Below are 27,652 nucleotides of genomic sequence, written 5' to 3' on the forward strand. Positions count from 1 at the left end.
CCACATTTCCCATAGACAGCAGCAGAAGTTGAGCACAAAGACGAAATGCATGACCCATACTTTGCAAATGAAAATATAATACTCCATTCTGATTGAAAGAAGCACTGCAGCACCTTTAGCAAAGTAAATCCTATAGACTTGGGTGGAAAATATAGAGCCTGCATTTCTTTGCTTTGATGAATTTAAACTGTAATGTATACTTGCATAAAAAAATCTGGGATACATAAAGGCCATATTGGAAGCACGGTCTTTATCTCTCAAGCTAACAGGAAATGAGAGACAGTAACAGGATTTTAACTAGTTTCTCACTTGCAATGAGTATCCAACACTCACCGAAGAAAACTTTCTTTCAAAATCTTTTCATTCCAAGTCTGCCCAACAGAGAATCAAAACGTGTGTGTGCGCGTGTGTGAACAACGTTCATTTGTATTCTTAAGTGAGCTTGTTTTATTTTGCCATTTACTAAATGCTGGCGTAAAAATTCCTAAAGCAACGTGACTCTCACAACAAACACAACTGACAGACCCTAGCTGGAGAGCACATGCAAGCACAGACTGCAATTGTTCTGTGGTTATTTGAGAGACAGCGGTCAGGGAAACAGGGGTCATTAATTTCTCCGCATTATTTTAAACATTTGCAGAGATGTTCCAAAATGCGTTAAAAGCACAGCAGCCGACATCTGAGGCTGAAACGTTAGAAAAGCTTTAGAAGGGAATTTCTGCGTAAGAGCGATAAGGGATGAGTTTGGTTTTGACCTCTGCATTAGGGGAAGCGATTAACTCTTTCCATCTTGCTTTTCCAGAAGATCAGCTAGCTGAAGGACTCCCGGAGAAGCGCTTGCCTCAGAAACGTGACGAAGAGACCTCAGTTGCAGGTGGCAACGCAGGCTTCCCGAACAGGAGCAGGGGTGGTCCTCTGCGCCGGCCTCGCATCGCCACCGGCTGGAGAAATAAACCGAATTCTATTGTAATCCCCCCCGCTTTACCCCGCGCAGCTCCTAGAGATCAGGGGACAGAAAGAGCGCGACAACCTCAGCAGAACCGACAGCGGCCCGGGGAAGGGGACGACGGGCCGGGCCGGGCCGGGCCACCAACGCCGCGTCCCGTACCTCCGCTCCCGCCCAGCGGGCCCCGAGCCCGTCCCTGAGGAGGAGTGGGGGACGGGACGGGATGGGACGGGACGGGTCGGAGCAGCCCCCGGGGCCGGCAGCGACCTCCCCCCGCCCCGCTGGCAGCCCCGGAGGCAGGTGCGGGGAGGGGGGGGCGGGGCCTCGCCGGCCGCCGCGTTATCCCGGCGCGACCTCCTTCTCACGGCGGACGCGGCCCCTTTCCCGCCGCCCGGTAGGGGGCGCCGCTCCCCAACGCCCGGCGCGTGCCGCCGCCGCCGCTCCCCCACGTCACCGCGCGGCGACTTCCGCCTCCAAGCCGCGCCGGACGGACCGGACCGGACTGGACCTGGCCAAGCCGAGGGGAGGTTACCTTTGCCACGGTAGTAATGGCCGCCGGACCCCCCCCCCCCGTTTTCCCCCGCCACGTGTCTTCCACCCGCGGCGCCGGCCGGGGGAGAGAGGAAAGCCGGGTGGATTGGGGGGGATCACGTGACGCGCCGCCCCGCGGTCAGTTTTGGCGGGCGGTACGGTGGCCGGGAGGGTTTCCTAGGCAACCGCGCCGCCGGCGAGGGAGGCGGCCATGACGGAGAGGGGCCCGACGCGGGCCAGGTACGGTGCCGGCGCCCCGAGGCAGGGCAGCGGTCGGGCCGCCCGCCCTCAGGGTAGCGCTCGGCTCTGAGCCGCTTCCTCCTCGGTCCCCCGCCGCTCTCTGGAGCGTCCCCTCGGGCCGCGGAGCCGAGCCCCACCCGCCGGCTCGGCCTGGCGGTGCCCCGTCGGGGGCTGCTCTTCTCCCTCCCTCCTTCCTCCCGGCCGGACGAGAGCCGGGGAGTCGCGGCTGGGGTTGGGAGGAGCGCGGGCCGCCGGCCCCAGGGCTGCTGCCCGGCCGCCGCCTGTGCCAGCTCGGCGTCTGCTTTAGGGGAAGCTGGAGGAGGACCGGGTGACGGCTGGTCCTAGCGCTGGGGTGGTTAAAAGATTACCTGAAACGTGTTAGGCTGTAGAAGCTTTCCTTCAGCCCTGTGGTTTAGCCATATCTTCCCAAAACTTCGGCTTTCCGCACTGTGTTATAGCAAATACCCCAGCAAGTGACTTCTCTGTTTTATGTACAAAGTCATTTGCGAGCCTCCGGTTCTAAAGGTATGGCTGTATTTGGTAAGGGTAATGTTTGTCTGTAATCTTCTGTTAGGGAAATTGTCCGACATATTTGTTGTCCTTTTGAAAAATAAAGTTTTATACGGTTAGTTTTTATAAAAGCTGTAATTATAAGGTAGACAAGTACAGGTGATGTCAGAAGAATCAGTTTGTTTTTCTGGTAAGGCTGGAATTAAGTATTCTCTGCTTGCTGAAGTAGTTGGCACAGCTAGTAAACTGTTAAAGCACCTAACGTTTAGCATCTAGTGTTCTTTGATGTAAAAGTATAAAAGGACACTGGATTATGTGTGTCATGAGAGGTAACATTCTTAATCTTCTTACCGTGTTTTCAGAGATATTGTCCAAGTGCTTACATAAGGATATCCTACTCAATTCAAAGTCTGGGCAGTCTGCTATAACTTTTTTTTTTTTTTTTTTAACTGCCAAAGCCAAAGTGTTGGGTGGTCTATGGATGAATAAGGAGTGAAAGCAGGAAGCAGTTGTCACAACTCGCCTGTCAAAATCAATTTACTAGGTAGGTAACAGTCCTGTGTACTGAGAGGGCTCCATATTGGGAGAAGTTTTATTTAATGGTAAGAGCATTTCTGCAAATGTTTAGCCCTTTTATGTTTACATAGCACTTCTCAGCTAGGAGGATGCTAGGGTAGTTTAATGCTGCTATACGTATGCAATTTTGAAGGTAGCCATATGCGTTGAGCAGTGTGATATACAAAAGCTTTGTAGTGTTTTGGGGGGGGCCGGCCATATTTTATACCTGAGAAGTCAACTCAGACTTTTGGGAATGGGAGAGGGGCAAGTGCCTTTGGCTTTCTGTGTCAGGACAGATCAAACCAAATGTCATCCTCTAATCTTAAAAGACTTCCATGTTTTTGTTGTTTACTGAGTCCTAAGCACGGCAGAGACTATGAAACAAAACTTATAATGCCAGATGTCTCCAGTTTTGGAGAAGAAACATAGAAAGGAGTTAAAAGCCCTTAACATGGAGGGGAAGTATTACTGCAGCGGATTCTTGTTTGATCATTGACAAAATGCTTAATTATGCGTAGCTAAGAGAGCTGTCTTTTGAAGAAAAATGTAAAGATGGTGAAGAGAATCATATGTTATTTATCCCTCAAAGCTTAAATGCTGAAACTGTTGTTTTGGAAATGAGTATTTTGATCATAAGGAATTTGGGTAATCCAGGTATGTTTGCATTGATTGTCTCATTCAGTAAATAATTTAGATTAGGGGTGGGAGGAATGAAATTTGGCATCTCTTGAGATTTTTTTTTTTGCTTATAGCTCTCCAGAAAGCAGCAAATCACTAGGCACTTCTAATTTCAGAATGCTTTTAATTAACTTTATTTTCATTTTAAATCTTCGTTTTTAAACTCAGTTGTTTGGAAGGTAACATCCAGTTGCAGATTATGGCTCATCGATTTTCAAAAGAAGATTTAGATGAGCAGTTTGAAGAGTTTCTGAAAGAGGTATGTTTCAGAGCAAGGTCACATCCCTTTTCCCTATTAAAATACAGGGCAAAAATTGAGTATGGAATAATATGAAATGGAAGTTGCAGCTGTGCTTTTATCACATAATTGACATAGCTGTCTTAGGTGTGGGTCTTTTGCAGGGTCTTAACTTCATTGCTAAACTTAATTCATACTATTTTGCTATATTGAAATCAAGAGAACAGTTTTGTGATTAAATAAATTTTTTGTCACTGCTAGGTTGTATCTTCAGAAAGCCCTTGCTTCTTGATTTTTGTTTCAATTTGATTGTGTGTGTTATTTAGTAGCAGAAGCTTCAGACTGATATATAATTGAAAATGAGATAAAAAACTTTTCCTGGATGTAGGCATAAGCTATTTTTTAAGAATTTCCTTATTTTTCTGTGCAATACCTAATTTCACTGAATTCTATTTAAAAATTCTGGTATTAATCCTAACAAAATAAAGTATGTTGTAGTGATTAGAGAGTTTTAATTCAATTCCTTTTATTCCTCATGGTGCTCGATGATTTTGAGTACAGGCAAAATCATACAAGTCTGCGAGTTGTGACTTAAGCTAACCGTTATCAGACATGGTCCAAATGCCCTAACTTGGTATGTTTTTTTCACTGTAAATAGACCTGTAATTTCAGAATTTGTGTGTCTGATATACCAGAGGGCAGCGTGGTAACCCTAAGGTGTAAATACCGCATACATAAGGACTTTACTAGATTCTGTTACTGGCTATAAGTGTCGCTGATCATGGCAGAGAATATTCTTGGGGTCTCTTGTTATATGTAATGTATGTTTAAAGTTTTTTTGATGTAGAGGCTGTGCTACAATTTGATTACTTGTGAAAAATGTAGGTGCTAGATTATATAAAAATTGCACTTTGTACTGTGTAGTAAAGATCTGTAGTAACCAGAAGCTTCTTTTCAAGAAGATTTTAGCTTTTCCAGGTAGGTCTGTAACTCTGCCTTGACCATGCAGCTTTTGAGGTATTTTTACAGATACAGAGTAAATGTAACTTCACTGAGCAATACTAAATTGAGAGAATAGAAAACCAAAATGCCATCTGAAATGTATGGTTCACAAATAACTTAAATTTGATGATGTAATTGAGTTAAAATTCTTGAATTCACTGAAATTACTAATGTTAGTAAAAATAGAAAATTAGGCTCTGCATTTCTGTCAAAAGTTCTTTACTTACTATTGTTATGAAGGGAGTTGCTCTGGGGAAGAGAAACAGGTTTATTCTTTTATTTTGTGCATCTGTCAAAACTCTGCATATGATCGCTTCTAGTATTTTGTTCCTCATTTGACATGCTCTCCTTGCTCCTCAGCTATTGCCCACACTGAGAATGCTCAAGTTAGAAAAAAGTCAAAATAGCTGTATTGAATTACTCTAAGTGGTATTTGGTGTGTTCCAGAGAACGTAACTTTTAACAACTCATGTCTTACTTTGAAATGATAAAAAACAATTAACACTGTATGTAAAGTGTTTAAGCTTGCTTAAACACATATACTGCCACTCCAATCGTTAAAAATATGCATTGTTTTGTTTTGCCAGCTAGATACAGACCTAAACAATGACATTATCTACTCTCTTACTTTATACGCATGCATCTTCTGTTATGTCCCTCCCTTTGCTTTTGTTTTTTATAAAGTGTGCAGCCTTTTATTGTTAGAAAGATGAGAAACTGGTGTGCTCCATTGTTTGAAATTGCTGCGTAGGTGATGTTTGTGTTGAGAGTGTAACAGTGGGGGAGGGAATAGCAAAAACTGTTTCTTAGTAGTTTGAGGAAGACTTAATATTGTTTAAGCAAATCTTTCAGAAAAGAAATGGAGCAAGATGGTTTTTTCCTTTTAAATAACTCATAGTTAGTGAAACTGCCTTTATTGGGAGGGTTGTATGTATGTTAGCGATTAAAACATACAAAGTTAAAAGCAAGACTGTATATACAGTTGGATGATGCAGGTCTAATAGGATTAAACTAAGTCTTTTGGCATATGCACTGAACTTTAAAACCTATCAGTGAAGAGGTTTTTCTAGCCTTTTATCATTAAACAGAAGGAAACACAATGTGCATTAACAATTACTGCATGTAGGGTAGGTCTTTTAACAATTCCTCTGCATGGTCATGCTTATTCCCAACCCCTTGCCAGAACAGCCTGTTGTCATCCATGATTCTTCTCTTCCTCCTCCATTGTCTGTGTGCCTGTGATCCTTCCACTCCCCACCACCAATATCTTGCTTTAGCGTGCTTCCCCTATTGTCACTTTAATTTCCCTTAAGCGTCATCTGTCATATTGGTATAGCTCCTAGGTTTTCAGAGTGTTGGCTGTGAAGTTCCCTTGGGACATGCAACGTGAGGAGCTCTTTCTAATACACAGTGCTTCAATTAACTCCTTTTTTGATGACACTTCAAGCAAAGCAAAGTTATGAAAAAGCCATTGTCTTCTTCTAGTCTTCTAGGCTGATTTGCATTCTACTTGATATTCATGGACAGCTGAGAAGGAAGACTTTCAAATGGAAAGGCTACACCAACTTTATTGAAATCTGTAGTATAGCACCTGGAAGAGTAACACTACACATTAAACCATGTTTGAAAAACATTTTTAATTTTTATTAAAAGATCAGATATATTAACATATTATTTTGTACTAAAAATATAATTTGGAGTAGACTTGTTTCATTGAAAAAGACTTGTTTTGTAAAATAATGAGGATAACTGGTCATGAAAGTCCAAGTGTTTCAGATCCAATTCTGTATTACCTATTTACTTAAGTTCCTTCATGTGTATAGGAGGTGGTAAGCTGATTATGTGCCATGTAGTTGTCCCAGTTCTTAAAACTGACTCTTTGGGCTTTTATTTAAGTTGAGATTAAACAACTGACACTTCTTCCCCCCCATCCTCCCCCCACCCTGTGTCTGTGCTCCTGAAAGGCTGACAGGCTGTTTTATAGAGGAGGGGAAGGAAGAAATCAGTGCCACTTAGTGGCACTGAAAAGCCATTACTGGTCCAAAAAGTTGATTGACTAATTTATTTACATTTTTTCAAAGGAAGAAAAAAATCTGTAAGTTTCACTGTTGAGACAACTGACATGTTGGGAAAAATGCACTAGTATTTTTGTGTCAGCATTTCTTTCCCAGCTGCTGCAACTTTACTGTCTGCAGTTGACAAGATGGCTGGACATAGAAAGTTTCCAGAACTTGAGAACAACCTGTGGGAGTTTCAGTTTCTTTAGTTACAATACTCTAAGGAGTACAAGCATCACTGAAGTTCTGCTTGCAGAGTAGAGGGTACCGTTAGTCATAAAAGAAACAGCAAGCGATAACAGAGCTTGCATCAAGCACCTGTTAGTACTTCTAGCTAGCAGGAGGCAGTCCGACCTTTGGGGACAATGGCACTAGTACTCGTGTTGTGACTCGTGTAAGGAAGTTGTTATTTATAGGACATTTATTAAGAATGTAAAGCTGGTTTGTTCTATGTCACTGAGCCAACTTAAAGAAATTGCAATACATCCTGTTGTCTAGCAGTTTCATAATTTATTAAAATTGTGTTTTATTAAAGTGCAAGGCTCAGAGCACTTAAATTTTCTTTCTGAGACTGTATGACAGGCATTTAGTTTTCTCAAGTGAAACTCTAAGCTCTGAAGATGTTATTGGCCAGTGATATTTATAAGAATATTATTTTCTTATAATTCTTTATTTTCTGAAATGGTAGTTTTGGATAATTGGCATTTGATTTATGGATTTTCTTGTTAGGCCCATATAAATTGAAGCGTTAGATATGTAGTAAAGGTAGGCTTTTATGGTAGTGCTTTTTATGCAATAGGATCAGGCAATGGACTGCAGAGGCTTGTTTTGATAAAATACCCTCTTGTGTTTTACATATTAAGTACTCACAGTCCTGTTGCCTCTAGTATTCTGTTTATATTATCACATTTTCTTATTTGTGACTATTACGAAAGTGAAGCTTTTGAAATTTTTCCATATGATGCATTTCATATGTGAATTCTTTGTTTCTTATGCTTTATGGCTTTTGCTAACTCTGTTCACAGTGTTCTTTAAGACACTTCAGGACAATTGGTTTCAACAATTATGGCTAAAACATTAGATAAAAATAAAATGTATGTCATTGCCCTTAACCCCATGTTTACTGAGTTTAAGTACAAAGAATACATAGCACATAAGATTTCAGAGTGCTAGCTTAATGAATATATTTCCTTGTTCAATGTCTGGAAAGCTAATTGTGGCTCTAAGCCTGCTGTAAGCCACAAAGAGCTTTATTAAAGGAAAAGAGCAGAGATTAGTTGTTTTTTTTTAAAAAAAGCAGCATCACTTAAAAAAAAGTGATGCTGTCTTATGAAGTGTCTGTAGGTCTTTTCCCTCCCATTACTCTTCGGTAACTTAAATTCATAGGATGTTCATACTCATAGACTTTTTTTCTCCATTGATTTAAGCCATCAGTCAAAATCGGCATGGGTAACTAGCACATATGAAAGCTTAATACACAGAGTTGGGTAGGAATGGCTCTGGCATTTCTATTAATGTCCATGAACACAAAGTATGAAATTAATTTCTGAAATCTGATTTGCTAGAATGTTGCTTGTGAAGGTTTATTTTTAGAATATTAATAGTGTTGTTCATGTACAAAGGAAGGCTAAGGCAAAACTGTTTCTGTTCTACTTCATTCTCTTCAGGGATGTAGTCGGGATTTTGGTTCTTATATGTTGTAACTAACTGAAAAAGAGCTGATTATGCTGTTTATTTGAACATTTACTCTACTAAGCAGTTAACTTTTAACATACCCAGATTCTGGCAGTGGGGTTGTTATAATATACAGTATTATGCCACATGAATATTGTTATTGTTTCTTACTCAACTTTGTCATGCATATACAAAAAAGGCAGACAGTGGGGAGTAAAGAGAGGCATCTGAACTCAGAAGTCCAGGACTGAGTGGCTGAAAGACAGTTAGCAATGTGAAAATGTAAAGCTGTATTTAATCTTGTATGCAATTGACTCAGTCTCTTTCAGATGATTCACTTGGAAATTCAAAGAAAAAATCCAGCATTCTTGAGACATTGGGACAACCCAGGAAAAAAGAAACGAAGAAAAAGGATTCAGTGCCATGGTGGATATCTGAGGAAGATTTGGATGATAGTGGTAAATAATGTAGTTTTGCAAATTTTTGGCCACAGGGGGTCAGGCTAGTTCTTTCTCATACTTCATGTAGGCCTGGTTTCAGATTAAGTTGATGCCACTCAAGTGCTTTAGAACATTACAATGCAAGTTTCTAAAGTATAAAACTCAAATGTAATTGTGTTTTTTTAAAAGGGATTGTATTCAAGCTGTAAGCAAGCTTTCTACTGTTTTTTCCTGTAGCTTTCAAGTTATTAAAACTTGTAAAGAGTAAACAGTATAAATAGTAAGATAATTAGAAAAAGTAACATATGAATTCTGCTGAAATATTTGTAGGTGTGTTTTGTAACCAACCTGTTCCTTATACGGACTTTTTACAGATTTCTGTTTTCAAAACTGGAGAGGGAAAAGACCAATTTGTCTGATCTTATGCTAGTTAAAACATTTGTAATAGGTTGGGGAAGCACAGAAAAACTTTTCAACAGCAGCTGGTTCAAAGATGTCTGTCAGTATTCTCAACATTTTCCTTGCCAAGAACCATGGCTTAAGGGGAAAAGGGCTGTGATGACATGATTGCTAGTTCAATATTGACTTGGTCACATAGTTCTGAAAGAAAATATATTATTGTTTGCAAGCTTTCCACCTCTAGTTTTCCATTTCTTCATTGTTTTATTTTTCAGTAGTAAAGCCTACGAGTAGTTAGTTTCCACAGGGTGATTGCCTCTTGTTCTTGTAGTAATTGGTGGCTTCTTATTTTCATGATTTTTGTAACTTACAAATGGAGCTTAACAGAAAGTTCCAGAAACCAGTTTTTCATGTGACAGAGTTAAGATACTGCTGGTAGTCTCCAATTTTAAGCGTAGCTCTTTCTGTCAGTGTTGTCATAGTTAGGAGTCAAATCTTAGTTAGCAGTTGTGCCATTTAGGCATAACCCTAACAGGTGTCGTCTGGACTGCTTATCTGTCTCTGTCCTTTTAAGATGTTGCTGGAAAACTCAGATGGATATGAGAGAGTTCCTATCAGGTAGTTATGAGATATTATGATTTCCTTGCAGCTTTTGAAAAAATGGAAGGACAGAGTGTTCTTGCTGGGTAAAATGTGAGAATTAAGCGGTTAGCATGACCTCCTTTTTCTACGTACTATCAAAGAAAATTTTCAGGTGACTTCAGAAGTTCAGCATTCTTCCATGGTTTTTCTGAGATGCTTGAGGCAACCCATAAAGCACTTTGATGCTTCTCATGCTGCTTAAACCAAAAAGCACTGGAACAGGTACTTGAAAGGCAGGGTGATGACAAGTTTTAGAGAACAGTGCTTGTATAGGTTAAGTACAATGCAAAGCAGAATCAGAAGAATTAATGTGATTGTACCAAGTTGTTCCCATCCACACCAATTCTACCACTTTTAGTTTTTAAATTAAGAATATCTTATCAGCAGTGTAGTTTAACCAGAGGTAAAGCTATTAGAGCTGAAACATGCTGATCTGCAGTTTATTGAGGTATAAAATAAAAAGAGAGTTCTGGTAAACTTTTTAAGGTGTCTTTTAAAAAAAGCTTCTCCGTTAACAGGAAAACATTCAGAAGGTGAACCTACTCAGTTTTGCCAGTATGGAATCTATTTACTTGCGAAAGAAGCTATCTTGTTCATATTCATACTCTTGATGAGAAGCTGGATTGTTTTGGCAGGAGTTGAAAGTAATCTGTGTGTAATGCTTTTTGAGCCAAAGGTCCAACATGTCTTGGCAGTTGGACATAGTAAAACTGAGAATACAAGAACATGGGGCAAATATGCTAGATCTGTGCACTGAATTCTTCCCCAAGCACCATTTTTGCCAGCCAGATTTAGTTTTATTTCATCTACATCTCCGTCATCACTCTCTGCATAGAATTCCACGCTTGTGGGACACACGCAGTAAGCCATATGCCACCTAGTACTTTAATACTGGCAAGCAGAGAGGCCTTTAAGTTTTACCAGAGGGCTTTCCAGGTTCTGTCTTGGCAAGAAGACGATAGCTCTGTGGCATGAAGCAGAGCTCTTTGTTGTGTCATCCCATGAGGAAAGGGCTGTATTTGTCACACTGGACACTTGCAAATGGTAGCAGTTGTATTGACATGTGCTGTGATAGATTAGGAACTGCACAGCACAGAAGCAATCTGTACTATGATGAATGCCATTCTGCTAACTAAAGTCTAGTTGTAGGGCAATTAACTTGGAGACAAAAGAGAGCCATTTGCAGAGGCCAACTTGGCCGCCTTCAGTATAAACTGAGTTTTCTTCTGCAGCTGCAAAAGTAGGTAACTTTTACGTGGCTATAACTGAGAATGATGAATCCCACACATGAAGGGGGATTTATACATGTGTGTACACACTACAAACTATGCTATGATTTTAGTTCATGTAGATATACTTGCAGTGCTTTAAAATGGCAGGTCAGGTGACTGTAAGGAATTCAGTGTGGCTAGGCTTCTAGAACTGCTCCTTTTTTCCTCTGTGTGTCTCTCTGTTTGTCTTGCATGCTTCCAAGTACTTTGTCAAATACATTTTTGCCAGATCTAATATTCTTCAGCAGTTGTATGTTGTGTAGTATGTTGCTCAGATGTATTAATAATGGATGAAGGCACAGCAGCGTTGCAACAGAAGTTACTGCATGGAATGACTGAGAAGATGATGATTTAGATTTGTTGCTTTTTATAAGGTTATTAAATGTGCCCTACATAGCAAAATAATTGTCCTGCGAAAAAAATATGATATTGCTGTGATGATAATAAATACGGAGATAAGCCGAATTTAATTTCTGAAAAGCGTAACATTGGCATGCTTTGAAATTTTGTGGAGAGCCTTGTGTGTTCTTCTAGGCTTGAACCACAACACTAGTTGCAGACAGGACTTTGTTAACAGGCTGTCAGCTAATAGAATTATTATTTTTTAAGTGTTTTGTCATCATGAATCAAACTTATGTAAATGTATAAATCTTACCTCTACCTACAGTGCGGCACTGCATTACAAATAATAGAATACTAATAATACTAACACATCAAGCTGATAAGTTGTTTCCAGTTTGAGGTTTTCATTTTGCATTACTTTGGTATCTATATCATGCTTTCTTGAAAGACACAGGGAGATGACTGGAAGACTAAATATATGCTATACATGTATTTGTTGCCTGATTGTTTTTTCCAAGGCATCTTGTTACAGGAGTGCCAGGAAATAGGTAGAGATTTAAACTAATAGCCTGTTTTCACTTGGTTTTGTAAATTAATGGTAAACAGTGTAGACCATTTCTGCTCATTTGGCTGAGAAGTATAAAGTACATTTTAAAATAACTCAACTTGTTATTCAAGGCATGTTTGAACTCTTTGTTCTTCAGCTTTAAACTGAAATGTGCAAACTGTGATTCAGAATATTGTCTTCCCTATTTGACAGCTTAAAGACCTACCACTAACTCATGTCCTTTCTACTTTTGTCATTTAAATGATGAAAAGAAATTGGTTAATAAGAATTCCTGTCCTGTCTTGCTTGCCTGTCTGTTCTTGCTGTTTGTCTTACTTTTCAAGATTTTCAAACAAGATTTGTTAAACTGAGAAAAGAGAAGAAACTGATGGAAAGCCATGCTGAAATAGCGGAAAATAGTGAACAAAAGAGTCCCCATTCAGATTCCCAGTCTGGTATTTGATTAAATAGGTTTTGTTATATTTATTCAATATCAGCTTTGTATTACTAGTGCATTTCCTGTAGAAAATCCTTTGCAATCATCCATTTGATGTGTTGTCACTGAAAGCAAGCTGCCACTTACTTCATTTGTCATTTCCAGAATAAACTAATAACTGTGTGAACTTTTGCTCACTTGTTGTTCCATCATACATCACTACCTGTAGTGATGTAGTAGGACAGACAGTATTGAATGTAAGCCAGTGTGTGTAGGGGAATAACTTTGAAAATCTAAACAAAAATCAGTATGTTTAGTAAACAGAAAAATCTCGTACGCTTTCTGTATTTCATACTCAAGAAATATTAATATTCACTGTTCTACTTGTTCAATTTCAAAGACTGCAGTCAGATAAGTATTCTAATTATTTTCTGTTGATGTGATTCTTTTCTCTCTGTTGACCAGTAGGCTGCTCTGTGCATGCTGCCCCTGGAATGGAAACAGTACAATTGGTGTAATAATGACAAACTAAGTTGTTTAATCTGCAGGATTATTTTAGTCAGTGTAACTTCAGATTCAACATTTTATGTGAAGTCACTTTTTATGCTATCTGAAGAGAAACTCCTAATTAAGAGTTATAAACGTTGATCCATTAAATACTTTGTGTATATGACAATAGCCATTAACTTGTATGTAGTAGTTTAAGTGTGGCTTTGGTGTTAACTTCAAGCAGATCAATAATATTTTGGAGAGTCATGACAAAGAAATATTTGGCACTTGGTCTTTAGATCATGTTGGTGACCTGCTATGTAGCCTATAGAACATTTCCCTATGTTAGTTTTCTAGAGTGTATATGCTGCCGTGTTTTCATAAGCATCATTTGCATAGAATAGCTATAAAGCATCTCGGTCTGGGAGATAAACACTAAAACTGAATCTGTTTCTCAAATTAGGCTTAATATTTGAAATATAAGCAATAGGAGGACTTTTGTAGTTGTTTCAAATTACTGTTTTAAAAGGCATCAGGTGTTTGTATAATTTACAATGGAAGGCATGCTGTCAACACTTTTAGTTTTGCAGTAAATGTGGGAGAATATAAATCTAGAGAAGTGATGCCTCACTAGTGGACTTGGACATGAGATGAGGGAATAAAGGACCCATGCACTGTATCAGAATGGATTTCATACCATTTCTCTTTTGCAATGCACCTGCCATATTCTCACCAGCTTCTTTTAGTCATCTTGGATGTTTCTGAGTTGTGTTAGCTTCTGGTCACATACCCCATAGTCCCTTTTCTAGAAGCAGAAGTACTTGGCCTGATCCCCTAGACTACTCTTGCTCTCTTTTGTATCAAGGTAAATTCAAAAGACCTGTAACTAAGAGTTTTCTCTGAATTAGCCAATTTAGAAGCCCCCTCAACCCTGACAATTTGAACAAGGAAAAGTCTACTACAGTGCATCTGGCTAGCCTAAGGTATATAAAGTGTGCAGTGTGACTATCAGCTAAGTATCATGAGAGAGCAGAGTTTTCAGCATAGGTACTGTTATCTAAAACTTAATTCTACTAATGTGAGTGGAAGGTGTTTGGTTGTATTTGCTGCTAAGCGAGTCCTCACAAGGGTTTGAGCAAACAACCTGCAGTTCTTGTACCGGACAGTGATAAAACAGTAGTAATTCACATTTATGTACCTATGTTTTTCCACTTTTTTGTGAACCGATCTAGATGCTTTCTTTCAAAAGTTGTACAAAACTTCTTTTATTGTTGAAGTAGTTTTACTAGTTTTCTTTGTTTTCTGGTAATGTATTGAGCTCCTAGGACAGTGTATTTGAATGCAAGGTATACGTGGAGCAAGAAGGAATTTGTCTTTTTTAAAATAAAAAAGAGGGGGAAAAAAGAGTTTTATTCTCAGAAGTTATAAGTATTAACTTTAATTTTTAGTTATAGCTGGAAAACTATAGATAATTCAGTCTACAAGAAGCTGAACTGCATTACTTTCAGAAGTGTCAATTTGCAATCTCACATCTTATTTTTCTCTTTATTCCCTGTCCATTATGTATAAAAACTTATAAATGTTTGTGTACACTTAAAAGTAGTTGCCCCTAAAGCTTCCTTCAGTGCATCTCGCAGCAAGGCTTTGTCTAAATTCAAAATGCTGGAAAAATTTCATAAGGACAAGAGAGATTTGAACTTAAACAAAGAAGAAGGAAGCCTCGCTTCTGACAGTCCAGACAATTCTGAGGGTAACAAATCTACTGTATTTTATATGATATTAAAAAGGTAAAATGGCTCAATTCTGACAGTCCTGGACAGATTAAGGACAAAAGAAGTTACTTTTTAAATGGATGTTTGTCATTGTCTGTAGGTTTGTATCCTTTGTATTTATGTTTTTAAACTTTTCTCTGCGAGTGTGGTGGTTAGAAATATTTTTCTAAGTGAAACTCAGGTTCTTATTTTAATTAATTTCAAGTGGCAGGACTTTAAAAAAGAATACTGTATATCATTAGCCTTACAAAATATTGCATGTGAAGATATGGGTAGTGAAATCTTTGGAGTTAAGAAAACTGCTGCTTCAAGAAGTTTTTATGAAAAGTAACAAACAACCCCTTAAAAAATAAATCGCTCTTGCAAGCCCCACAGAAATCAGTAGGACTGTTCAAACAGCCAAAAAACACAGTGAAAAGAGACTTTGAAATCCATCCAAGTTGATATTTTTTCCAAGTTTAACAGGTTTCTCGGAGTTCAGATTGTGTAGGGCGAATAAAAAAAGGCATTGTTGCCTTCATTAGAAATGGTAGTATCCCCTGTAATCTGGGAATTGGGAGTGGCAGAGTTGCAAAACTCAATGGCTGCAAAGCAGTATTTGATTTTCAGATTACTATGGGAGGTGCTTTTTTAAAAAAGCTCTGGTCTGGTTTGAACTGGCAAAATACTTAAAAAATATTCGATAGCTTACATAAATCCCATGAAACCTGCAAGATCAGTGTAAAGTCTGTGACAAAGTTCATTGAGTTTGAGATGATTTAAATAAAACAACTCAGGAAAATGTTTTTTTCTAAAATCTTGTTCTGTTGAAAGTTCTAATTGTCTTTTTACTGAAGTATATTCCCATCTCCTTTCTTGCAAATCTTAGATAGGAGGGCAGTAACAGTTTTTATCTTTGAGTCTACTAACATATTCTCACTGAAAAATAGGGTCTTGGAGGTCTGGTGAGATTATGGCTAATCTAAAGCTCTGCAAAAATTTTGTGACCCAGCTGCAGACAGACTTCTGTTTGCAGTCTTGATAGCTAGAACTGAGCACCATCTGGGTAAATTACTCTAAATTACTGCACTTAGCTACCAGAGAAAAGGACTATTAGTGCTTTTTACTTCTGTTCAGCACTTTGAGCTTTTCATTTTATACTTTTCAATGTAGTAGGCATTAACTTTGTATATACATGTGGAGCTTGACCTTTAGACAATGTCTCTGACATTTATTTGTTGCATGGAAGGCAAGTCAGTCAGAGCTCTGTATTGGGGACGGAGCTGAAGTTAGATACAGGAATGTGGAAGTCATTTCCAGGATGTAGAATCTTATACACTTAGCCTCCCAATAAAATGCGTGAGGGGACTTTGTCATTGAAGTCAAGAAAAAAAAAAACCTGTTCTACTTCTTAACAGAGAGGCTCTTATAATCAGAATGCACATGCTAAGGGCTGCCCAGTAGGGAAGGAAAAGGTGTTCAGACTTTTACTTTCCCCACCCTGCCTCAGTCTGGGTACATCTTCAGTACTGAAGGGAGAGGATTCTCCATTGTCATGATCTAGGCAAGTATAGCATTTCTTAAAAGGAACTTGGCTGGACCTGTATAGAGGACAGAGTAACAGCCCAGTTGAAGCACTTGATCAGCATGTGAGAGACTGGTTTAGTGTTCTTGATCTGAGGGGTTATTGATGTACTCATCTCCTGCAGTCCCCTGCCAGCAGGAAATGGGCTGTTTTCATTGTCTTCACCCCTCCTGGTATTTTCAGTACCAGGACACAGCTACCGTTCAAACATCATTTGGCCAGACAGAACAAAAAATTTTGAGTTTATTTTACCAACTGGAGATTCGTGTTGGAAAAGATGGACACGGTTTCTGCTCCCTTCTGGGAGAACTGTTAAATCATTTCATATGTCATTGGATAAAATGCATATGCAGCTTTTCTCCTAGCCCTTCTCCTAAGAAAACCTCTGAAGAATCTGAAGTATAAATGTGCGTGTGTGTTAAGGGCAGGTAGAAGGAACTTGGTACTGCTTTTTAACTAGTAATGTACTGGAATATTTGGCTTTTAGTTTTCCATAAGGAAGTGGATAAGGCAGCGTTCTGTCTGAGAGCAGAATTCACACATAAGGTTGGTAAGATGATATTGAACCCTCACAACAATGAAAAAACAGTAAGGAGAGCAACTGCATGTTGTAGTTGCATAAACATACAGAATAGAAGCACTGGGTGTTCATCAGTGACCTTTGGTTACTAGTTTTTTCCTTGAAGCATTTAATTTGCAACAAATGAAAAGGAGCTGCTGGGCCAATGGCTACAGTTTTCAAAAGCCTGTGGGTAGTAGATCAAACGAAATTAATTGGCTTTTAACAAAGAAATATTAATTTCTGTACAGGATTTGTGTATGTGATTGTCCTCCATAAGTAATGGTTACAGTAAGTCAATTTTTACAGTTGTTATATTTGCCCCATGCTGAACTATATGTTTGCATGCAAATGTGAAGAATGGGAAGAAAATGTCTATAATAGACTAATTAACTGTAATTAAACAAGGTTTACATATCTCATATTAGAAACTGAAGTTAGATGAATGTAACTTGTGAGACTGGGTATCTTCGCAGTTGCAACATGAGCTTAAGATCGGTGGTTCTGGAAAATGACTAAAAGACTGAAGTGTAACACAAATAGCTTTTAGATAATAGTCAAGACTATCGCAACTTTTTTCCTAGGAATGCTTGGAGCCAATGGAAGCTTTGTCAAGATACAGAATGCTTCACAACCTGTGGGGGAAACTGATGAGAATACACATGTGGAAAAAATGCAGCTTCAGAAAAGTAATGGCGTTGCTGTCTCCTTAAGTAGAGACAGCCTGGAGACAAATGGTGAGAACTGAGAGTGCAGCCATTTAGTGAAGTTATCTAGATCTAAATAAACTATTGTTACAAACTGTTTCCCTTAATTAATTTGCAAGTCAGGATTCTTCACTTCTGTCAGCTGCATCTCGTGAGCTGAAGGCTCCTGGTACTAACTTGTGATTGTTTGATACTGTTAATATTTTGTGAGTCTGTCTATAGTTATTAACTATTATGACTATTCTATGTGGATGTACAGCACAGACACAATTAGTTTATTCTTTGTTTTGAAATTTAGATTCAGTTTTAGCTTCTGGGCCTAATCAAAGTATTGTGGGAGTTGGATTGGATACCTTGGAAGAACAAGAAGAAAAAGAGATCTTCTTTGCCAAACTTGAACAAGAAGCTTCCTCTACTATTGATTATTCAAGATTAAATAAAGAGCTGGATTCCAATGATTCTGTATTACTAGCACCATTTGTACGGTAATTTAGAGGGAAGAAAAGTTGTGGACTATATTAGTGGGCATATGTGACTTGGGTATCTGAATACCATGGCCACTGAGATTTTGTGGGACAAGATCCTATATGATTTCAGTCAATTTTTTGTTTGTTTATTGTGGTTTATTTGTTCTGGGTTGTTTGGGTTTTTTGGAAGACAAGGACAGAAGTGAGCTTAAATAAAAGAAAGGAATAAGGTGAGAGCATGACTTGGTGATGAGTGGAGATAGCTACACAGTCTTGTACATAACTCAATAGTTACAAGTCGATTTAACATTCTGAATTGTAAGGTGTAACTAAATGAAAAGTTAACAGCTGATAATAACAAGGAAGTAGATCAGGAAAGATTCTGTGTCCCCTTAGACATGATGTTACAAATTAATCTAGAGGAAAGATACAAAATCTTCAGAGACTAGGGCAATCCATTTACAATCAGTTATGTGAAAATAAGTTCAAACATATGTGAAATGGATGAAGGGGCAATTCAGGATGCTGTTGCCAAAAATGCTGAGTGCAAAGGCAACTTCCAATATGCAAACAGTTGGAGGGTCAGAACTCTCGAGAGGCTTTAGGTAAGGACAAAGCTTTAACTTTACAGGAAAAGGGGACAAAAAGGAGAGGGTGGGGGGTTTGGTTTGTTTTTTTGTTATTGTTAATGCAGAATGAGAAGGTCAGAACAGGAAGCAAACCTGATGATAATTTCTTTGAGAAGCTAGTACAGATGTTGGAGGGAGTGCAGAAAGGGAGTAATTTTAAGAGTTAGATTGAGAATTTTAACTGTGGACAGTTGTAAAAATTTAAATATTTATTTTAATAATTGCTGACATTTATCCGCCTTTCTTACCTATGATTGATATGGTAGACAAATTCAGGTTTTTAATTTTATTGCTAATTGCGAGAAGTATCAGAGTTTGGAATTGGAGAAAAAGGACTATTTATTTGCTGTCCAAGAAGAGAGTAAAATTTTCATTTTGTTTCTCAGAAATGAAGAAAATGAAAAAGGAGAAGAGGAATCCTCACATGAAGAGAAATCTGGTAATACCATCTTTCTAAATTGTTAATTTGAATTTTTGTTGTTAATGTGTGTACATTAAGAATTGTAAGAACCTCATGAAACAGGATAACAGAAATGAAAGCTGTGGATTAGTGCTCCAGTTCAAATGCAAAGTCTTCAGAAAACATCACAGCAGGGTGTCAGAGGATAGCGAAGGATCTTCATGTTTGTAGTGGGATGTAATTTAAAGATCTGGAAAGAGGAGGTAGTACTACAGCCTCATAGCTTGCTCTGTACTCTGCGTTGCCTTTGGAGCTAGTCAGAAGACTTGACTCTTTCTAGGTTTCAGATTCACAAGATAGTCCAGCATCCTAACTGAACTTTTTTGTTCTGAGTAATATGTAAACCGATTGACTTCTGTTCCCATATCACCCTGAGTGTTGTGGGTAAAGCTTTTATTTATCTGAAAGCTACTGTAATTTCCATATTAACTATTTGCATTTATCTGTAGTCTCACATCGGCCTTTTAGTCTGCCTTTGCATTATGACTGTGCAGCTGGTGTTCAGACAGAGGGTTTCAGGGGTTTGCTTTTGGTTTGTGCTTTTTTGTTTTGAAGTGTATTTTTAATCTATTGTGACCAGCGTCTTAAAGAAAAACAGCAAAAAAACCCCCAAGCAACTGTCGATCAAAAACTGAAGAAAAAATGACCTTGATGCTGAACTACATCTTAATGTTTGAGTTACTCCAGTGTCTTAACTGTCATCTGTATTTTTGTACTGTCTTTTCATACCTGAGTTTAATCTCTGTAATCTGCAGTATTACTCTTACCTGATCTTTTTCCCAAATTTCCATGCTACACTCCTTCCATCTTGCTTATTTGTCTTTCACTTGTCTCTCTTTATTTCACTCTTCATTGCTAAAATATGATAGAGTGGATTCCTGTAATTTAACCAACATATTGTATTTTCAAATTCATATATTTAGCTGAACTTTTGAGAGGTCCTGTTGTCAGGCTTGAATTTCCCAAATGTAAAGAGGCTGTATTTGTAAACCTTAATCACAGGAAATCTTTTCTCCTTGCAAGTTTGACTACTCTGTAGATTGCAAGAGATCATGATAGTTGTAGGAGAAATGCTACAACAGTTTGGTACTCTTTTTCTGAACAAAATGGTTGAAATTACTTGATTGTTACAGTCAGTTTTATGAAATTGATACTTCTGATTTTTAGGAGAACAGTTTCTATGGAATACCTGGAATGCCCAGTCTGTGTGTTGTGCATGGTTTGGTTTAGTCTTTGCCAAAGTGCTGTTTCATGAAATAGCAAACGAAGTAGTGGATAATACATGTACAGCAATAGTATAAGCATTGTGTATGTCTTAAGTCAGTATGAGAAAGCTATTTTCAGCTCATCAGACTTCTCATGGTCCAAACCCAGAGAGAATGCTGAAGGAGTTACTTTTCATAGAGTAGTGTTTACATATGAGTTAGGCTGTGTGTCAGTTGTATTGGTGACAAAACACAGAAAGAACACATTATAAACCAGGGTTTTGCAATGCTTCTAGATTTAAGGTTTACAGATAGTGCAGACACTGAAGCCTGTAACCACAGGAGCTGAGTGGAGGAGATGTGGCAACAGGGAATTAGAAATTGTGGAAGGACCTAGATAACTGAAGGAAAAACATTTGGCTTGCTTGTAAAATGCATTCTCTGACACACTTGTGTTTTTAAATAATGCTTACTCTTGAGAGCGGCTGTTGGGCCATCAACGCAGGTCAGAGGAAGCAGAATTACAGCTTTTGAGCCTAAAAACTGCTGGAGTTGTCAAAGTGGATGTACAGAGTAGTTTGTTTACTATGGGGGGAATTGCATCACTTCACCCGTAAGTGAAAGTGATTGAATAAAAGGGGTCAATTCAAATACACCTTGAGGAGACAGAGGTAAAGTATATCTGATCATAAGACAAACTTCATTCAAATTTAGAGATATTATGTGTGACTTTTACTGTAGTTTTAGTACCAGACCCAGTTTCAAAGCCTTTCTGTTGCCTTTGTGAAAGGAGTAATAGTGGCAGTAGCTCTTAGACGAGAGATTGGGGAAGAGGAAATAGCTTTCCCTTACTACTTTATCTTCCTTGAAGATTCATTCTATTTGATGTCTATTTTACTCTTCAGGCAGCTACAGTGAAGATTTTGAAGAAGAAACAGATGCTAATCCTGCCTTTAAAACTGAGGGAAGTCAGGTGAATCAGAACATCGCGTCGGGAGTTGATTTAAGTCCTCAAGAACAGGTATAACTTACCAAATGTTTATATTACTTGCATGAATTGTAATAGCTCTGCAATATGTAATTGTAAATATAGTAAACCTTTATATAGTAAGTGCTAGCTGAAAGAAAATAATATAGTCGTCCTGGGACTATATTGTTCTGTTAAGGATATACACTTTTCCTGTGATAAATCACTGAAAGGATTAAGTTCTTCACACGGTTTCCTGCTTACTTCTCCTTTGAATTAAGAACTGTGGATGGGAGTGCATAAATGATGAGCTCTGGTTGGAACCTCAGCCCCAGAATTGGTAGTGATTAATCTCTCTCTTGGAGCTATTAAGGTGGTGTCTACACCAACAAGTCACACAGACTGAGGGAAGTAGTTCTGTACAGAGAAGCAGCTTGGACAGAGGACCCAAAACCTATGCTGTATGAGCTTTGGAGGTATCACTGTCAAGTAGCTTAGTCAGGTCTTTTGGTGTGGAGCACATGTGGCTGGAGCACATCAGGTGCATTCCTGAAGCACACGTTCTGATTTGTTTTTTGTTGAAAGGAGTCTATAGAGCACCATGTGTTCATCTATAACAGATAAATGTTTTCTTTACAATTCTTTTTAAGTAAGTTTGTTAGGGTAATATTTCTAATAAATGTTTGAAGAGACCAACTAGAATGGAAGTGTAATGTACTTACTACTACATTATTTTCTTTCCTTAAATTACAGTATAAGAGAACCAGGGAGGTTCAAAAATATTATTCCATTTTTGCATAGTAGCATTTAGTTCCCAGACATTTGTGAGAGGGTTTATAGAGTACAGGATGTTGATGACCTTCTGGCATGCTATGGAGAGTTTTAGAGAAGCGCATATTCTTGGAGCACCAAGAACTGCTTAGTTCTAAGAACTGTTCGTAGGTTTTGGACCAACTTTTGAAGTTTTTCCAGATTTTTTTTTTTTCCTGAAATTCAAAAAGTAATTGTTTTTCTTTATTTTTGTTAGGAAGAAGCAAACACTGGCATGCTGGCTAAAGGTAAAATATAAACTTTAAGTAGGAGAATACTAAATGTAACTTTTTGAAACTTTCGTACCTGATTTTTACTATTTTGATATTTTTCACCTGATTTTATTGTGTTCTACTGAAAGTCTGTTGGACTGAAGTGATTAGAAATTAATCTATATGTTAGCACTTCAAAGTGATCATCAGCGTAATTTTTTATTTTACTACATCTAGTCAGTACTTGGATTTTGATGCTTGCAATCAGAGTTAATCAGTTTACTGTTAATGGCATTAGAATAATCTATATAGCATTTTTTGCATGTTTAGGACATCAAGATAAGCTTTGGTATACTTCTAATTCCAGTGTAGACAGAGTATAAATAAGAGAATTGTGTTTTCTTTAACATTTATCTTCTCGGTTTTAGTTGTATTACTTGATTCACAAGATTCAACTACAGAACTTCAAAAGGCTGTTGAAACATCAGATGTAGCTCTAGGTGAACATTATCTGCCTGAAGAAGTCAGTGGAATTGAAATGAATGAAGCAGGTAAGGGTTGCTTGAAAAAAAAAAAAAAAAAAAAAGACACAACAAAACCCAAACTCCAAAATCTTACTTTAGTAAAATAGGTGGCTCTGATGTCTTCATTTGTTCTTAGGTTATCAGTGAACATGAAGCCCTTGGCTTTTAGTAACAAATCTTGAAAGGAGGAAGAAATGTTTCAGGAAAAAGTCATGTTTCTGCTAAAAAGACACCTTTTTATGCTTGGTTATTGTAAAGTTACTTTTAACATTGCAGTTTGATTTTAAGTACCATCTCCTTTGGTTATTCATCATAGCTAAAATTCTTCTTTGACAGCATTGAACACAATTATAAACTGCGTTCTCTTATCAAACTTTGTACAACAGTGTATGCCACTTGTATCCAGAGTATGGCTCTGATGGCATCTGTTTAAAATAGTTATATTGCATACACTGTTAGTTTTAGTACTGATAAAATATTGAGGTGGGGGAGGCAGGGTAGAGAGTCATGCAAACTGTAGATGAGACTATTTAGTATGTACTGATTAACTTGGCAACTGTTTAATTTTATAGTAAAAATGAGATTTTAAAATATTTTTTTCATAACTAAAATCATTGTTCTCACCACATAATAGACCAAGCTAGTAACGGGCTCCAGTGGGATGTTTCCCAAAACAGAAAATCCTGTAGTGTCTCTTATGAGCCTGCATTTTTCACAGGCACTTCCTATGGACAAACCACCAGTGACATTGAAGCATTACACCAAGCATACCATCATATTGATCAGTCTTTGGGAGACACTGATGAGCAAAAACTGCATGATTCTGCAATGGTGGTCTCAGAATGCTTAGTGCAAGGTGTTTCACAAAATAATGACATCTATTCAAAAAACATGTCAACTATTGAATCAGGTAAATACCTCAAAGGCAGGCATGTATTGCACAAGCACGTAAAAGTGAGTGAACTAGTAATATCTTTAATACTCCATTCATGAAACATTTTAAAATGTTGTCCTTTTTAAAGATTTTTTTCTAAGGCTTGATTTGTTGTTTTTTTGTTTTGTTTTATTTTGGTTTGGTTTTTCCCACTAATTAGATTTACCTACTGTGGAAGAATTGATGAAACCAATTAAAGGACATTCATGTAATACCAGAAGTTTTGATGTGGAGCCTGAAAGGTATTTATTTCAGAATGCATTTTAAGAATTGTAGTACCTTAAGTCCATTAACTATTTGTGAAAAACAGCTTAGTAAATTACTCATCTGTCTTTTTCCCTAATTAAATACTGAAATTTCATTATGTATTGCACTGGCATTATGGCATTTACAGTGAATTGCAAAATTAATATGCAGGGTTAATTTGTTTATACCAGGGATTCCTAAACTTTGTTTGAGTGATAAGCAGCAATATTTGCCAAATCATTTGGAGGAGTGTTGTCACTCTCGCAGCTACCATAGCAAGGATCTCTCCTTTCCTAGTCTTCTGCTCTTTCCCCTCCCCCATACAGGGATTTCAGCCCACATCCTATCCTTGCTCTCTAGCCTCCATAATCTAAGATCAAATCCTCTTATTCTGCTTACTCTCATGATTTTTACTAACCTGTGCTCCATACCTTCTTCTAGTTTGCTCCAACAGTTGTGTCTAGAGCAGAAAGCACAGGCCCTGGGCTCATTAGCAAATGAGTTTGGGGAGCTTGTCACATAGCTGCACCCAGCAGAGATTACCATTCATTGTTTTATTAGCATTAATTCCATGTTTGCAGGTGTTCCTCTTGTAGCCGAGTTTGTTACCTCCAAAAACAGTCACTACTGGGAAATGGCTTTTGTTCCACAGCATGGGAATGAATCTGTATAACTAAATCTGCAAGGTTGTTCTTAAAAGGAGCCTAGTGGCTCTTTCAAATTCCAGCAGTCTTTACAGCTGATACCTAAAGGAAAAATGGCCCACTTTTTCCAGAGTAATAGAAAAGCAAAGGGCAAAAGTCTTATTATATATGACTTTATTCTTTTCTCTTGTAGTCCTGTGAAACTGGTAGGCAGCACAACAAATGACTTCATCAGCCACTTGCCCTTTAAAGAGCACCAGAATAATGTGGTTTGGGAGACAAACTTATTTGAAAAATGTAACAGAGAAGAGAGCATCTTTCTGCAGACAGCTGTGAATGATGATAATTTTCAGACGGTGACTGAGAAAGAAATTCAGACCAGTGAAGTACAGCCAGATGTACTAAGAGAAAAAATAGTACAAGACTCTCTGCTTTCACAACAAGGCAGCAAAACTAAACAAGTAAGTAATATCAACCAGATTTTATTATATGGAAATACATTTAAAATTTATATATTTTTAGACTGCCTGTCATTTGGTTATGCTCTGATGTTTAGAAATTGAGAGGCTGTTGCTGTTTTTCTTGAAACTCTCATGTTACCATTGCTATTGTTAGAGGTAGCCAAATCCAGTGGACTTTGGGACCAGCGGGATTCTTCCTGTCCCAGCCCAAGACACACAAGGCTGCTGCAGTTCCATGTCTCCAGCTCAAGCTAGTAGCAAGTCTGAGCATGTGTTCCGATTGGGGGTACATGTATAAACACACACAGGCTCAGAATAGAGAGCATACCTGTGGAGAGGACAGTTAGAAATACAGTTTAATAAGAATATAGGAGAGACTGCAGTGATCAATGTAGGGCTTAGTCAGGCAATCGTACTGACCAGCAACCTGGTCATGTCACAAACTTTAATCTTATTTTCCCTCTGTTTCCCACACTTGTTCTTACCTGATCCACCTTAATCTCTCACTCCACCTAGTTTTTGTCCTTTCCCTAAACATCCCATAAGTTTTGCACATTCCACAATCTTCTCAAACATTCCATAACAAGATTTACACGATCCTAAATCTTCTCCCTGCATCCCCTAAATTAGCCCCCCGCTCCTTTAGGCAATCACTGCTTCTGTCTGCAAGGCATTGCAGGGAGAGGGGTTGTTTGATTCATCCTGGTGGGTTTCCTACCAGGGCCAACAGGCTAAGCTTCCTCATTTGCCCGTCTTAGGAATTGCATGCTCTGTTTTCAATGATTAGGTATAGTAGTGTTCCTCTGCCCACCACTGTTCCTCTCTTCATCGCTAGGTTTCTGTGTTCACTGTGATTAGCCCTTAGTCATGAGCTACCTGCTTTGGTAAGCTAAAGATCCTGTAATGTAATACAACTTCCCAGAACAATTAAATGGAGCTGGTAGAAAATAATTGCACTACATATACTTCCGAAGTAGTAAAACTCTGCAAAATTACATACTATTAATTTGGTTTAAAATAATGCTTCCTGCCACCCCGAGTCTTACAGGTGTGTAATTCTGGTAACTGGTTCTATGTTTTTTCAGTAGTGAAAGCTACCTTCAGATCACACTAGAGTCTAAAACTTGTTTTAAAGAAATGTGCTCTTATCACAGGCTCTTTGGTCTCGTTCCTTGAAGAATGAAAGATCAGAATCAATGACAACTAAACCAATGTTACACAAGAATATCAGAAGTCCAGCACCTTTACATAAAAAGAAATCTTCATATGGTCCTCATGGGGTGGTTAGAAGTTCTGGGTATGGGAAACCCAGCTCACTCTCAAAACAGTCTTTTCCAGCTAATGAAAAGAAAGCACCAAAAGAAACTTTCAAAAAGACCAGTGTGAAAGCCAGAAGTCCTGCAGATAGAGCAAGATCTAAAGGTAAGTCTATCATAAGAAGCCTGGGTTTTAAGAGCCAGAGAGCTTTACTCTTCATGCGTCACATTTAAAAAAAAAAAAAAAAAAAAAAAAAAAAAAAAAAAAAAAAAAATTCAAAATGTAGAAGAAATCTAAACCCAAATGCAATTATGTACTGAATTTTTTCTGTATCAGCATGAAGTTGCTGGAAGAGAGACTTTTAAATAAAGCTTTGCACTGTAGTGTTGTTTCATTTCTACTCACATATACCACCACTATGTTTGAGACTTGCCTATTGTTCACCAGTAGGACCAAAACAATACAAAAAGAGAAATAGAAATAAGTATCTACAAGTTAAATTTTTCATTACAGTAAATGCGAAGATTTGCTGACACACTAACTTCTGTGTGTGATGCCAAGTTTCTATTCTCAGCTTCTTTTTATCTTTGCTTTCCTAGAATACAAAGAAAGCACTAAAAAGAAACCTTTATTTTTCTATTCACATCTCTTGTAACACTAAGGAAAGGAGAATACCAATATTGTCCTGTGAAAGCTGAGTTACAAGTAAAGGACTGAACTTTTTTATTTTTGGGTGAAGCCTAAAGAGTTTCATTAGATAATTCAGCTTAGCATCTTTGCAGACAGTGTTTGCTATCCCTGAGGCATGGGAAGATAACTCCATAGATGCCCAGGTTTTAGCACGCTTTGAGCATGTAATGCTTTTAAAAACTCTGTAAGTAGTGTTGGGAAAAGCAGTTTAGGATTATGTTGCCCATCTTAGGGAGATGCTTCAGTGGCAGCTGTCAAACTAAGGGACCTTAGTTCCTCAGTGCATTGCTGTGGCGCTCCCTGAAGAAAAGGAGGGTGTACAGCCAGATGGAGGTCGTGAGGTGAATAACTAGTCCTGAGAAAATGAGGCCACTAGCCTCATTCAAAGATGTTCTTCCCTCTCTAGCTATAACCATGCTCCATAGCAATTTCACGTGACTTCAGAAGTTAATGTCACCAGGATGCATTCTGCAGGGACCTCTAGAGCTAGGAAGAGAATGGCATTGAATCAAATAATCCCCTAATCGTCAGTGTTAAGGGAGGA

General features: G+C 38.3%; 1 protein-coding gene across 1 annotated transcript in view; it reads left to right on the top strand.

Moving 5' to 3' along the window:
* Positions 1-1,553: 1,553 nt before the first annotated feature.
* CEP162 (centrosomal protein 162kDa) overlaps positions 1,554-27,652 on the top strand; it is a 47,396-nt gene continuing 21,297 nt past the window's right edge. Inside the window, exons 1-14 of the mRNA XM_010565735.1 lie at positions 1,554-1,717; positions 2,686-2,771; positions 3,632-3,722; positions 8,754-8,892; positions 17,480-17,632; positions 17,901-18,087; positions 19,085-19,137; positions 21,269-21,384; positions 22,358-22,388; positions 22,781-22,903; positions 23,595-23,786; positions 23,971-24,052; positions 24,894-25,161; positions 26,316-26,583. Coding sequence (XP_010564037.1) covers positions 3,663-3,722; positions 8,754-8,892; positions 17,480-17,632; positions 17,901-18,087; positions 19,085-19,137; positions 21,269-21,384; positions 22,358-22,388; positions 22,781-22,903; positions 23,595-23,786; positions 23,971-24,052; positions 24,894-25,161; positions 26,316-26,583 — 1,672 coding nt within the window. The 5' untranslated portion in view covers positions 1,554-1,717; positions 2,686-2,771; positions 3,632-3,662. The remainder of the gene's footprint in view (positions 1,718-2,685; positions 2,772-3,631; positions 3,723-8,753; positions 8,893-17,479; positions 17,633-17,900; positions 18,088-19,084; positions 19,138-21,268; positions 21,385-22,357; positions 22,389-22,780; positions 22,904-23,594; positions 23,787-23,970; positions 24,053-24,893; positions 25,162-26,315; positions 26,584-27,652) is intronic.

This window comes from Haliaeetus leucocephalus, unplaced genomic scaffold (assembly GCF_000737465.1).
Source record: "Haliaeetus leucocephalus isolate CR32 unplaced genomic scaffold, Haliaeetus_leucocephalus-4.0 Scaffold195, whole genome shotgun sequence".
NCBI classification, from domain to species: Eukaryota; Metazoa; Chordata; class Aves; order Accipitriformes; family Accipitridae; genus Haliaeetus; species Haliaeetus leucocephalus.